This window comes from Aulonocara sp. 'chitande type north' Nkhata Bay, linkage group LG6 (assembly GCF_057382095.1).
Source record: "Aulonocara sp. 'chitande type north' Nkhata Bay isolate Kocher_YH1m ecotype deep benthic linkage group LG6, A_spYH_male_GT1.1, whole genome shotgun sequence".
Classification (NCBI taxonomy): domain Eukaryota; kingdom Metazoa; phylum Chordata; class Actinopteri; order Cichliformes; family Cichlidae; genus Aulonocara; species Aulonocara sp. 'chitande type north' Nkhata Bay.
In genome coordinates this window covers 41,790,858-41,804,974 of record NC_141349.1, presented here as the reverse complement: position 1 = coordinate 41,804,974, position 14,117 = coordinate 41,790,858, and the positions used below count along the sequence as shown (strand labels likewise).

The 14,117-nt window shown below is 42.8% G+C and overlaps 1 protein-coding gene across 3 annotated transcripts in view; it reads right to left on the bottom strand.

The window, feature by feature from the left end:
• kcnq5b (potassium voltage-gated channel, KQT-like subfamily, member 5b) overlaps positions 1–14,117 on the bottom strand; it is a 142,980-nt gene that overhangs the window by 40,217 nt on the left and 88,646 nt on the right. For all 3 annotated transcript variants that reach the window (XM_086297054.1, XM_086297055.1, XM_086297057.1), the window contains exon 2: positions 1,470–1,560. In XM_086297054.1, the coding sequence (XP_086153180.1) occupies positions 1,470–1,560 (91 nt within the window). The remainder of the gene's footprint in view (positions 1–1,469; positions 1,561–14,117) is intronic.

Genomic DNA, 14,117 nt, shown 5'->3' with positions numbered 1-14,117 from the left:
AAGGATACAAATGTCGTGTGCAAAGTGAATGAATAAGTCTGTCACATATTTGTTCTCTCCTGAGGTATTATGTTGCTCTTACAAAAACCCTCCAATGTCAGAGACACCAAAGAGCTAGAGAAACTCAGTTTGTGGGATGAGAGTCTCACATCTCAGAAGTCTGAAACTCTCGAGTCAGGCAGGTGGAAGTCACACACCTGGATGCTGAATCTGAGGAGGAAGATAAGGAGGAGAAGAACTGAGGCTTCAAGGATTTAATTAAAATTTGGGAGGTCGCAGGAGGTCGAGACTCTGGTGATCCACTCGCAGGAAATTTAAAATGTCATTTCCTTCTGGTGACTTTTCATGCATCTTTTCAGGTTAAATTTAGAGTGGAATTCTTTTTTCTGTAAGGGAAACGCATCAATCTGCCACGCGATGATAAAAGTGTCCCTAATAAACAGTGTTAGACACTGAATTTCAAATATATTTTTTATATTTTCTATTTGTTTGTAACAGTGGTCCAACTCAGCTGTAACCTTGAACATAAGGAATAAAACTCAATATCAGTAACTTTTGGAGAGTTAGTGAAGGAGGGCTAACTGACATACTATGATGGAAAACTTTGTATGGATTTGAATATTTCTGATGTGGAGCTTAAAGTAGTCAAGGAAGGTCAATCAATAAAGAGCCTGATCATGGAGAGACGACCACCATCATACGACAGGAAGAAGATACCTAAAAGAGCCAAACTGCAGCAAACTGCCTGAGATCACTTCGTGCTGTCTGACTCAATGCCAGCATAAAGACTACAGTCGTACAGGCACCGACGAGCTCACAGTCCGTGACCGACTGCTTTCACCAAGTCCACAGAAAACACACACAGACTGGCTCTACAAACCCCCACACCCTCAAATATCCTCAATACGAGAGCGAGCCGAGGACGATGATCCACCTGAAGTTGAAATTTATATTGAAGTGTTCAAACATGTATGAAAAAGAGCATGAAGAGAATCTCCTGTCAGCTCTTTTTGTTTTTATCAGCTTAGATATGCTGTTATCTGATAAGCTGGGACTGTCTGTGTTATTCAGGCCAGGAAAGATGTTTCCTAGTTTTCCTGCAGACCACACAACACGCACACTACTGACACACACACACACGCAGACAGTAACAAATGTCAAAACATCAAATATCAAAATTCATCATATACATATAAATTTATACACAAACAAGAAGCAGTTCTAATGAGAATAATGAATGAAACTCTGCAAACGTTTTTAAATTCTTTGGGAGCATATTCTTTAACTGGTTTAGAGGAGAAAGCTGATCGTGCAAGGAAAGACAAATCCCCTCTAAGGTGGTGGAGCAGCCTCATGGATGGTCTTACTGTATGTACTACACGTATGCTTGGGTATATTGTAGATGTCAATGAATTAAAGAGCTGATTGCTTAGAGTTCCTGGCAGAAGAACATTTTTCCAGGTGCTTACCAGAATGAGCAGGCAGTAGGAGGAGAACTCCTGATGAGCCGGGATGGTGGAGAACACAGAGAGGACCAGGCAGCTGAAGACCAAGACGAACCTGAACAAAAACACAAAACTGGAGTCAAACAGGATGACATCAATGGGCTGACCTCATCCACCACACTGACCAAACCCTCATTTCCACTGGTCCCAAACAGGCTGTGCACTGAAGTGGAATTGTTCCTCTGTGACAAACTCTTGAACCCATTCTGGCAGTGAAGGAAGAGCAGCACACCAACGACCTGGCAGCGCAATCGCACAATTATTTCCTGTCTGCAGTGAACAGTGAGCCCGACCATTATTCAATTTCCTGAGATATCAAGTTAATCATGCTTGTTTGTGCAACATGGTTTGCAAGAAACAAGCAGTGAAACTGCGGCTCTTGGAAAACAAGCAACATCCGACCACTTCCACACTCCCGACTGTCGCTCCCTCCGCCAGGAAACCGTAGCTTTCCATCTTCATTGTTGTGTTTTGTTTTTCCATCACACAAAGCTTCCAAAATGAGAAATATGAGTGCAGCCTTTAGAGCTACAGTGGCTCCTGATGTTAAATGGTGAGAGCACATCTGTGTTTTATCATCTCAGTCTGCTGCACAGGCCCGTCTGACACGCAGTGTGTGTGTGTTTTCTCTTAACTATTGTGCAATGACAGCAACACAGCCCACTTCATGTTACACAGGTCTTGTTTTTAGGCCTCTGAAGTTCGCTTCAAATCATAAACACACCTTTAATTACAGAATTTCAGGTGATTATTTACACTCCTGTTGAAATCCAAGCAACCCCCCCACCGTTACAGAACTGAAAGCAGAGGCACCTTCTGCTGTCCACAATAAAACCGGGTTGCATCTATGAAAAGTATCCACAGTTCCCGTTTACTGCTTGATACAGAATAAACGTCTTTATTGAAATAACTGTGTTTATTGTATATATTACAAACTGTATATATTACAGGCAGGACCAAAGTCAGAGTACCAGAAATGACATTTAAGCAATAAAGATGGATTACAGTGTGCAAGACCTGTTTGAAAGCCTAAGCAGCTGAGAGATGAAGGTTGTGGTCGAATAGTTGGAATATTACCAAGGAAAGACGCTTCCTTTATTACCTGCTTTAGCAAAGGACACAGTGGATCATCCTTCATGAAGGGAAATGAGATACATGATTGAGTGGTTCAGGAAAAAAGTATATCAGCGTGAGTACCAAATGAAGTAGACGGTAGTTTAATCTGCATTTGCCTTCTAATATGTGGGTGTTTGAACTTTAAACAATGATAAAGTGAAGTGACGGCTGTAGTTTAGCTGCCATCAGTCATTTCACATCAGGTAAAGATCCATCCATTCATTTTCATAACTGTTTATCCAGCTCAGAGCTGTTGGGATGCTGGAGTCTATCCCAGCTGTCACTGAGGGACTCAGGTCTCCAGTCTATCACAGAGCCATCCGTCCTCGCCTGCAGCCAAATTACAATCACCAATCAAACACAAACTTCAAAAAGAAAGGCTTCCTCTCATGAATTCTCCTTCACATCTTTCCTTCCTGTCTTGATGTTTTACCTCAGATTCAAGGAAAACACACGGGAGAGAATCTTTTGAACTATTCAGCCTCAACCAGCAACTCCCACGGGTCTGCCTCCCTGCATCCGCATGTAGTCAAAACTAATACGTAGTGTCTACGAGGGATCCTGGTTAGATGCTTCGCAGACTTCAACAAGTCATTTCAGCCCTTTGTCAAAATACCAGAGTCAGCTTTTTCAGTCAGGATGGGACCAGATATCAGATCGGTGCATCTCTACATCTCCAGCATAGAAACGAGGCACTTTGGTGTTATTTTAACCTGGAAACTCACAATCCATTTCCACTTCCATTCTCAGGCCACAGAACAGTCACCACTGGATAAGCCGATAAAGACTCCTAGCTGGCAGCGGACTGACTTTTAAAACAGCTTTGCATGCTACTGGAATTTGAAAAAGGTTTTTCACATTACAATCATTTCCTCTAGGAAAAATATCATTTCTGGCAATCTGACCTTGGCCCTACCCACAATGCAGTTTGTCCCTGTGCACAGCTGTACCGAAGCGGAGACTGGGGACTCCTTCCTATGGGCCCCTCGTGCCAAACTGACCCCAGATTATCACAGAGTTGAAGGGAAGTCTTTCAAGCTTGTCTGCCGGGCCCATCAGGACTACTTCCAGTGTTTGAATGGTGCCTGTGTGAAAATAGTGGGTGTGCAGAGCAGGTCACACTCCCATACCCCACAGAACAGTACAGGACTGTGCTGTTCTGACCCCACTTGGGCCCTCGCCGACATGCAGAGAGCCAAAATGAAGGTCAGGATTTTCCACAGCCTTGGGGATGGTTATGTCATCATTTCTCGACCCATGAGTTCTCCTCCTGCTCTGCGACAGGCCTCGCAGAGCTGCTGGAGGTTCCGAATGAAACGAAAAGCATAAAGTATCGAAAATTTGAGGTTTGCACTGTTGACATTTCCAAAGATTTGAATAATGTGCTTTTGATTGGAGGAAAACATCTAGTGACAAGCATTGTGGTGCTGTCAGCTGAAGCACAAGCTCCTTGTCAGTGGCACACCTACGCCTCTCACACTTACAAGGTTGTCAGACCGAAAATTATAGAGTGACAATCAACTCCCTTCATCCGTAGCCTAACTCATGTTTCCAGTTTGAATATATTTACTTTAAAAAAAATAGGGGGTGGGGGGGGGGGGGGGATGAAGTGAAAAGCCCTGTGACAGCATCATTAAGTTCTCAATGAGGTTCATTAATTAATCCCACAATGTGAGGCTCTCGGACGGCCATGGCCCCCGTGTGTCGTGATGCCCTGCACTCAGAGCTGAAGGATTCATCTGGAGCATCTCGTTCAGTGCTCCCAGCAGAGTGATCGCTCTTAACCTTCCAAACAACACTGACTGAAAATTAAACTGGCGAACACAAAGAAGGAGAGGTACGTCCTTCCACCTACTCACCCTCCACCTCCCCTGCGCTCGCACGTTGGCCCAGCATCACGGAACAAGTGGTGAGTGCTGCTCTGATTAGCATAATTTAATTGATTTGTCTGCAAAATGAGCTCCAAAACTAATGATATCCGCAAACTGCAATGGTATATTACAGCTCATTATCACTCTGAATTTGATTGGCAGACATTTCTCCACAGTCTCCTTTTTATCTGTCATCTTGGATGATAGGAGGGTAAGGAGAGCGGGGCAGTAAATGGCCTGGAGTGGAATTAAAGCCATGCCTCTGCAGTGAGGACACAGCTTTCACCAGGTGAGCTGCAGGGCGCTCCTGAATGTTTTTTGCCAGAAAGTCAAAAAAATGACTTTGATGCAATGCAAAATGCCACAAACAGACAGCGAGACACAAAATAACCACAAAAACATGCAAAATCACCAGTACGAGGCTGAAAATGACCATGGAGATGTGCAAAAAAGATCAGAGTGAGAAAAGCAAATGGGAGACAGAGGGGCCATTATAAGATACATAAGAATTAATTTGAGCTTTGAATTATGTAAAGCTGCAAAGAATGTCCATCAAAGAAAATAAGAAAGCTGAAAATGAGCAGAAAAGAGCCTCTTTAATACGCCTGGCTGAACACTCTCTGTCCACTGATAATAAAGAAGAAGAATTTTTCACCTCAATGTTTGGTTCAGTGCAAAAAACATAAAATTTAAATAAAACTGGAAAAATAAATCTAAGATGAGGACGTCTGTGTCCTATTAATGAAAGGTCTCTGCCCAATAAAAGACATCAAAATCTGGCTTTACCGTCTTAAACGTGTTCCTTTCAGTTGTCCGTTTGTTAGGAGCTGGTTTTCGCAGCAGTTCGCAGGTGAGACACAAACAGGTTTTTCTAAAAGTGAGAATCTGCTGCCCGAATGTTTTCATCACTCACACACCTGAATAATCTGCGTAGCAGAGGAAAACGTGCACCCTGGAGCCCTGCAGAGGTCATCGTTTTGATTTGATTTTATCTGACTGCAAACCAGTTCAAGTTTAGCTTGAGCCATAGTTGTACTTTTATTATGTATTTGCCTTTATTGTATTTTATGTAACCTTTTTTTTCACTTATTCAGTTTCAACATTTTTACTTTAGCGTGGCTTCATCTTTGATCCTGATTTTTCTTAATTTTCTTATCGACCATTTCAATATTTTCCTTTTTGTTTTTTGTTTTTTCTTTTAAGATTTCTTATTGTTGGATATTATTTTTGCTTTATTACATCTTGTTATCAGCTTTGCAGTTCCTGTGTATTGTGTGTTCATCACTCAGCACAAAAGGAGCTATAAACTAAAGTCTAACTGATTGATTGCCCCATTTAACCTGGTTTTTACACTGTAGGGTCATGTGAGCGTGCTCAGTACACGTGTCACTGTATGCACAGAGCGTATGCAGAACAAGCAGCATGGCGACTCATTCACATCTACATGTGGTGTAATTAGATAAACTGTGCAGGACAAAAACTGAACATATTTCCCACTTTATGTGTCAAATCTGCATAAAGAAGCTCTACTCCCACTTAAAAGCACCTTCCTGATTAGTTCTGTCGTGTGTTAATTGGACCACAGCACACTAATAGATTGATTAATGATGTCGTAATGATCACATGTGACTGGGTTTATGCCAGATGATGTCATAAGCTGTTTTGAGACACATGACACAGATATATTATCTGATGCTGTCCATGGTCCTGAAACCAAATCCTGCTCCTGCCCTTAGATTTTAGTTTCAGAGCAGATGTCACACGATCGAACTTGATTTGTCTTCAGTGATCCCACCTGCCGATCTGCCTTTTCATTGAACAGAGATCAGCTGGTGCACAATCAACAATTATTCTACTTTAAAGAATGCATCGCCACTTTACACATGATGCTGTTAGTGTGGTGCTATAGTGGAAGCTTTGCAACTGTTTAGTAAACAGAGCAATCCAACGTACATTCTGTGATCTGATTTTTAAATCTGAAACCATCAACTGTCTCAGGCTACATTCCCGTTTTTTGGGACAAAACATTAGGACGTCTCAGTGCTGCAACTTTATGAAACCGCTGAATCAAAATTCAACGTAGTTTGATTATTTTGTTTCATAAAGACTTCAAAAAGTGAAAGAAGAAGTAGGATTCCCCACATCAGCTGCATCGCGTATCTAAAATCCAGTTACACTCACAATCTCTACTGACTGTGTTTCTCGAGCTCATGACCTGGAGGGGAGACGGCGTCCTCGCATGCTTTGGCAGAAGATAGTGTTCCCAAATGTCAGAGCACGTGTTGCCAACACTATGAAAACTGAAACCTTTTCACTTATTATGGTGAACTGCGGAGCAGGGGAAGTGTGTGTCACCTTAATGTCCACTGTGTGTTGTCCTCGGGAACTTTATGAGTTGACAAGGAAAAGCAAAACCTAAACCTCCATAAAAGAGCCACACGAGCTCAGAAAAGTCGACTTTTCAGAGGACTGCGTGTCGTGCTGGGTGTTGCACATTTATGTTGTGCGGGTGGCCGGTGTGATCAGATTGTGGAGCAGCTCTTTAAAAAAATAGCTGTTTCAGGTTTGGGGTCCCGGGACGCAGCAGTGAGAAGTTATCTTCTGATTCAAAAAGCTGCCTAAAGCACAACCATCAACAACATAATTAACCACAGTCGTCTAACCGTGACCCAGAAATTTGACCTCAAGACCTTTGACCTTCCCTGCGAGGTTGACATTCCTTCACGCACTCAGTCAGTCATGCATCTGACATCTCAAAGCATTCCTGGCATTCGTCCTGACAGTGTTGGTTTATTCCAACAGCGACGGGCCTCCTCTGTGCACTCAGCACATTTCAGAGACTCACCAGAGGAGGAGGAAAACCTTATCACTTGTTCAGAGACGACCATTTATGGGTCTTTTTATTTTCTGTCAGTTATTTGCTGTCAACCGTGATGAGATTGAGTACTCGACATTACAGCATGCGTCTCTTACTGTTACCACCGCACGTAAATTTGTGTCTTTCAGAGGATGTGCCGATCAATTGTTCGGTGTGTCTGCTCACTTTAAGGACTCATCCTACCATAAACACCGACTTCTTCCAAGATCCACGTGCAATTTGGTGACAATCTGTGCATTTGCTCAAATGACGGAGCATCATGTCACAAAGCAAAAGTGATAACAAAGTGGCATCAAGTGAACATTTCAGATCCATGGCCAGGAAACTCCCACAACTCTTAATCAGATTGACAATTTATGGTCAGTCCTTAAAAAGCACAGTCTGCACATTTATCAACTTGGAGCTCTGATAAGGCAGGAACAGGTCATGCTACACTCTTCCTGCTCAGTCACACATGCATGTAACATATCTGCAGGGCTGTACGTATGAATATAAGCTGTTAGCTGCTACGTGTTAAAAGCCACAGTGCTGACAGTGAGCTGCAGACATTAGTGTGACTGAAGCTCAGAAGACGACAGAGCACATTTCCATAATTCACCTGGGCTCTCTGAAAGCCTGAGCCAGGGATGTGCTCTGTATTTTGTCAAGCAGTAGCAAAGAGGGGTGGGGAGTGTCTCTCATTCCCCATAATGCTGATGTTATGCATCTCAGGCTGCAAGAAGCACGAGTTAGAGCAGAACAAGCTGAATGCGTTTGGGAGATTAAATGAGTGCAAATGAACTTGCAAAGTCGGCTCAATGAGGAAGCGAGCGTGAGGATTTTTGTGACGTCTGACTATTGATACAGCGAGGCGTCTGGGAGGAGCCCCGTGACAGAGGGCTGTTTGCCGCGAGCAGTCTTCAGAATACCGATAACGCACGCACTGAAAACGATGCACGGCGAGCAAAGAACAGAAACTACAGCGCAGGGATTTTCAAACCGTGGTGGCCACATTAAGAATAACAAAACACACACTGTAGCTATAATGTTTCATATTTTCAGTGACGTCCTGCATTGTGGTGAGGGCAGCGGTGGTGTTTATGTTTGAGTTAAAGGAGAGGAAGCTCATCCACCACAGTGGCAAGCTTCGGAGTCAACAGATGACAGGAATGTTGCTTCTTGGCAAAAACTTCCAGTTTACAATATTTCTGCAGCCAGAGAACTTCCTTTTTACGTCATTTCATTTAAGTCTGGCTTTCGCGTCTGCACACACGCCGAACCAACGAACCTCCGCCGAGTCATTAGGTACGAGACGATTATTTCCATTACATCCTTAAAATCGCACAGCCAAGAGACGTTCTTCGACGTCATGTAGCTGCAGGCAGCGTTTGGCTGTGACAGCTTTCATTTGCTCCTCTCCTGAGGCGTCTCCTGCTTTATGTGTTTGAGAGGAGAGGACTACATAAACAGTTTATAGATTATTTCAAAATGAGGTTTCAAGCAGTCACCAGCACCGACTGCTTGCGTGGGAGTCATATCACTGCATTAAGTTGTGTGAAAGATTAACTCCAGAAAACACATTTAATATCAATTCTCATTATAAAACTGAAAAATAATATTTCAGAAATGGGAAAAGCTCCAGGCTTGAATGTGTAGGCAAAATGAGAACTCTCAAGTTCTGTTCTGTTAATGTACTCACAGATTGATCAACAGGAAGACTGTGATGCGATGCGTACAGTGTGCTTGTGCACTCCAACTATGGCCTCACCGCAAGCACTGAAGCCTTCCAAATCAGGACTAATCTCACCATATGAGGCATCCTCTACAACATAGGTGTCAAACTCTGGCCCGCGGGCCACATTTGGCCCGCAGCCTACTTACATTTGGCCTGCGAAGCCATACCAAATTACTATCAGAGCTGGCCTACTGGTATTATACAGCTAATATATATATTGTTTAGTATTAAGCTTTGCTTGTTCCATATTCAGTTTTTCAGCAAAACGTGTTTGAGTCCATAAGAAAAGATTCATTCTTATATCTGGAGGAATAAATATATTTCAATAAATATTAACGTTAGCCCGCGACTTTGTTCCAGTTTTGAATTTTGGCCCACTGTGTATTTGAGTTTGACACCACTGTTCTACAAGGTGGATACACTGGATACCTTGTGTCCCCAGAACCTCAGGGTCTTGGCAGATAATAAGCCCCCCAAGTGAGTGGACACGGGCTGATGTCACTGCCTTTTGAAGGACTCAGGGAAGCCAAAGGCTATGGGAAAACACCCAGGTACAACATCCAGACAGATTAAACTCATGAACAGGATGGAATCACCTGGGAAGGACTATTCAGAGAGAAACTATAATCCAGCAGCCTGGAGTTTCAGCATGGGGTTGACTAGAAAGAGTCACAGAAAGTAATCTGAGAACTAACACTGTTTCTGATCTATTGGATGACCCGAGGCAGGAATACAACCAACAGGGCAGTGCGACATGTAGACTAGCTGAATGTGAAGACCAAAAACTCACAGGTCAAAGATCCTGAACATTCCAAAAACCCTTAAGAAGGCGAAATTTCGATTTATCTGTCGCGCTACATTCGAACCATTACTTGTAGCCAGGAGTCATGGAGTTGTTAGCTGATGAGTGTATTTCACAGTCAGACCCACACCCCACTTAGATCCAGCTTAAAACACTGATGGTGAAAGGCTTCACTAACAAATGTCCATCTTTTAACACTTATATCCTACACACTTATAAAGCAATGACTTTAAGTTTCTAAAAATCTTGTATGCTGCATGCCAACAGTTATGAAGGCAAGCTCTTAAAACCTCTTAAGACAGTCACTACATTGTTTGATATTTGCCAAGTAGAAACAGTTCGAAGGCACCGACTCCAAACTGTACACGCATTGGAGGTCGTTCACACTCTCCAAATTAAAAATTCTTTATTGAAGTCCTGAAACAGCTGCTGGCGAATTGAGCTGCTAACATCTACAGTTATGCAATATTATGATAATAAACAATAAAAAAGGACTAACAGATTTTATTAGATTGGCAAAACAGTCATGCACTGTATTGGATCCTGCCCTAAGGACCCTAAAGCGCTTTACACATCCAGCCATCCACACATTCACACACTGGTGATGGCAGCTACATTGTAGCCACAGCCACCCTGGGGCGCACAGAGGCGAGGCTGCTGAACACTGGCGCCACCGGGCCCTCTGACCACCACCAGTAGGCAACAGGTGAAGTGTCTTGCCCAAGGACACAACGACCGAGACTGTCCAAGCCGGGGCTCGAACCGGCAACCTTCCGATTACAAGGCAAACTCCCAACTCTTGAGCCACGATCGCCTCAGACGACTCACCATTATCCATTACTTGCTGAAGGAAATAAATCAACTTCTTATTGCGGCTGAATAAACAACAGACTCACGAATACAAGGAGAATTTGACAGAAAGTACGATATGTCTAGCTGGATATGCCTATACTTTATTATAAAAATACCCCAAATTACTAATATTTCTGAGTATCAAACTAACATTCAGTCATAATGATCATGTGATAAGACAGTGATGTTAACTCAAAAAATGTATCCAATCAATATACTTTATGCTAAACTTACTGTCTCTTCACAGAAAATACACACAAAAAAAATCATCGTCTCTTGAGTGAACTTTGAAGGGAACATGAATACATCATCTGAAAGTCAAACACCAAGTCCAAACTGGAAAGATGATTTTTTTTAAGCATTAAACTGCACCATCTGTTTTTTATTTCGGCAAAGTGGATAATGATGTGAAAATGACTCAATTTACTGTCAGGTCGTGTTGACATACATTAATCTTGACTCTTTTTTCACATAGAATGCCAATCTGTGGGCTACTGCGTGCTGCAGACCTGCAGCACCAGCACACACATGGCCATATACATGTGTGATGATGCACCGCTGAAGTCATCGGCTAGATCCTGGACTGCAAAAATATTTTGGCCTCTGTTGATAGTTTCCCCAATCATAAAAGCTCTGAGTGGAGTAGTTTGGTTATACTTCATCCACTGGGAGCAGGTAGAGGCGTGGCCACGCTGGTTAAAAGGTGTCTGGACACAGGCGGGTGGAGCCCATCGACCTCACGCTGATGACCACCTTTTAGACTATTTTAGTCAAGTCAAGTCAAGTGGCTTTATTGTCACTCCAACCATGTGCTGTGGTACAATACGCAGTGAAATGAGACAATGTTCCTCCAAGACCGTGGTGCTACATATGACATACGACAGACAATCAACACAGGACCACATAAAGTGCAAGTGTGCAAAAATTGCAAAAAATAAAACAAACACAGTGCAACCCCAGACATAACAGAACGATACAGACACAACAGTGCAATAGAAATGTGCAAAAGGCACGTCTGTTATTTAGCATTAATCAGCTAATACCGGTGTTTGTGCATTGTATTGTAACATAAGTGATGTTACGATGGCTTCATCCATCTTCATCCATCAGATGTGAGTCTGTGGCGTCTGACTCCCTTTAGGAGCCAGACTCAAGTGGTCATTAGGGGACTGCAGTTTTTGGCACTTGGGGATGGCTTTGTTTTTCTGCACTGGAGGTTGCATTGTAGCTAAATTGCATTGTTTTAAACTGTACTACAAATAAGTCTGTATTCCCCTATTATTATCAACGACTTATTAATCCACTCTTTAAAACTAAAACCTGAGATTTTAGTAGGGCACGGTGGATCAGCAGCAGGCCACCTATCCCATTAAAACAGATCTAGCCAGTGCATCTGGACTACAAACAATATTGTTACTAGTTTTCCTTCTGATACGGTTCAGTTTGCAGTATAATTAAAGTCTGTGAACCAAGAACTTTAACATTTTAACCATGCTTTCACTGACGAGAGAAGCAAAGCTTGGATATATAAACATAGAATCATATAGCTTCACCTGCTGATGAATGGAAAATGTAGAAAGAGCTCACTGCGTCCCTATAAACTTTATCTTTCAGCTTAGTGGTTCCATCCAATTTGGCTGCAGTTTATTTAGCCATTTTTGCAGCCTTATTAAAAGCCTGACTCTTTCCATCCGTAGCTGGTGTTACATATCATTTCTAATTGTGCCCCAAAAAGGTAATTAGTGTAAAAAGCAGATGGACAGCATGCATCACCCTGTAATGCTTCCCCTTATACAGCAGCTATCGCAGCTCGAGTCCAAAAAAAGAAACAAGAGAAAAGCACGAGGAGCCTGAGTAAGGGCATGCACATAATCCCGTGTGCTGTGAAACAGTGCTCTATTACAAAAGCAAAATGCGAAGGCGCTGTGAGGAGATAAACCCAGCGAGACCACCCACAGAGTGCAGCTATTTCACAGACGTCCTTATTAAGAGACCACAACCAAAATTCAGCAGAAAACTGAAACGTTAAGGACCTTTAAAATGTTTGAAGAGAAAGAGAAACAACTGCATAAAACCACAAGTGTGCAAAGTCGTAAAGCAGCCTGACTGTAGTTTATTGTGTCTGTTCTCTTGTGTTGAGGCACGTAAAGAGCCTCCACAAATTAAAAGTCCATCAGCAGAGCTGCAGGAGGACTTGTAATGGAAAGCAAAAGGGAGGAACTGAACAATTCAGACTTCATAAATGAGCCAGACCCTGATTGTGAAGTTTCCCGCTGTTTATGAAGCTCTGCTGTGTTGTGAAGTGTTCGTCTCACATTTTTAGCAAGCTTCGGTTTCACCTTTTCCTCTGTGAATCTCGATAGACACGAGACGAGCCCTTTGGTGCCAGAAGCTTTCTGGTTTCTATTTTTATAGCCAAGTACTACTGACTAATGACAATATCGCAGGCTTTTGGTTAGGAAATGCGTTTGAAGCTTTAAAACATTTTTATTAACTTTGCATCATTACAGAAAGAGACAGCAGCAATGCTGCAACCAGAGACCATCACATGTCAATGAAATTCGACAACAAATGAAGCAACCGCTACCGACATGATGTGGGCGTATCCTGAGCCTAATTAATCTCAGCACTGGGGTGAACGACTGAAGCAACTACCAATGGGAGCAAAGGATGCTGTTAAATGGCGTACCTCAACAGTCCTCAACCCACAGGCATCATCTTTCAGAAGATGTAGGCTAATGCTAACATCATGCCTTGAAAGCTGTTGGATGTCCAACAATTCAACACAACTTTATTTATATAGCACCACATCACAACAGCAGTCGCTTCAAGGTGCTTTGTATTGTAAGGTAAAGACCCCACAACAATACAGAGAAAACCCCAACAATCACATTACCCCCAATGACAAAGCACTTGGCAACAGTGGGAAGGAAAAACTCCCTTATAACAGGAAGAAACGTCCGGACATCTGCCACAACCCAATGGGTGTGAGGGGAGGTTAACTGTGGTTAACATAAGGTGATCGATGGATGTTTTTCTACACAATCAGAGGCTAAAATCTCAACTGGGGTCCATACATTTTTTTGTGTGTGTGTTTTTTATCAACAGTTGCCCTTTGATCATAAAGGCAGCAGACTGCTGCTCTGGACTGATGCGTTTCAGTCATTTTGGATGGCGCTCCACTATAGAGCTGTTATAGACGGGAAACAGTGCTCTGCTGTAAAGGAACGGGGTGCACTTGACTTAATAACCCCGATTATTTTATCTTCATAACCATAAGCTAACCATAAGATGTCAAAACTGCAGAAACATTTGTGAAAATAACTATTCTGCAGAGAGCGAGTGGTGTATCTGTGGTCCAGTCTGTTTTCAGGCCTAA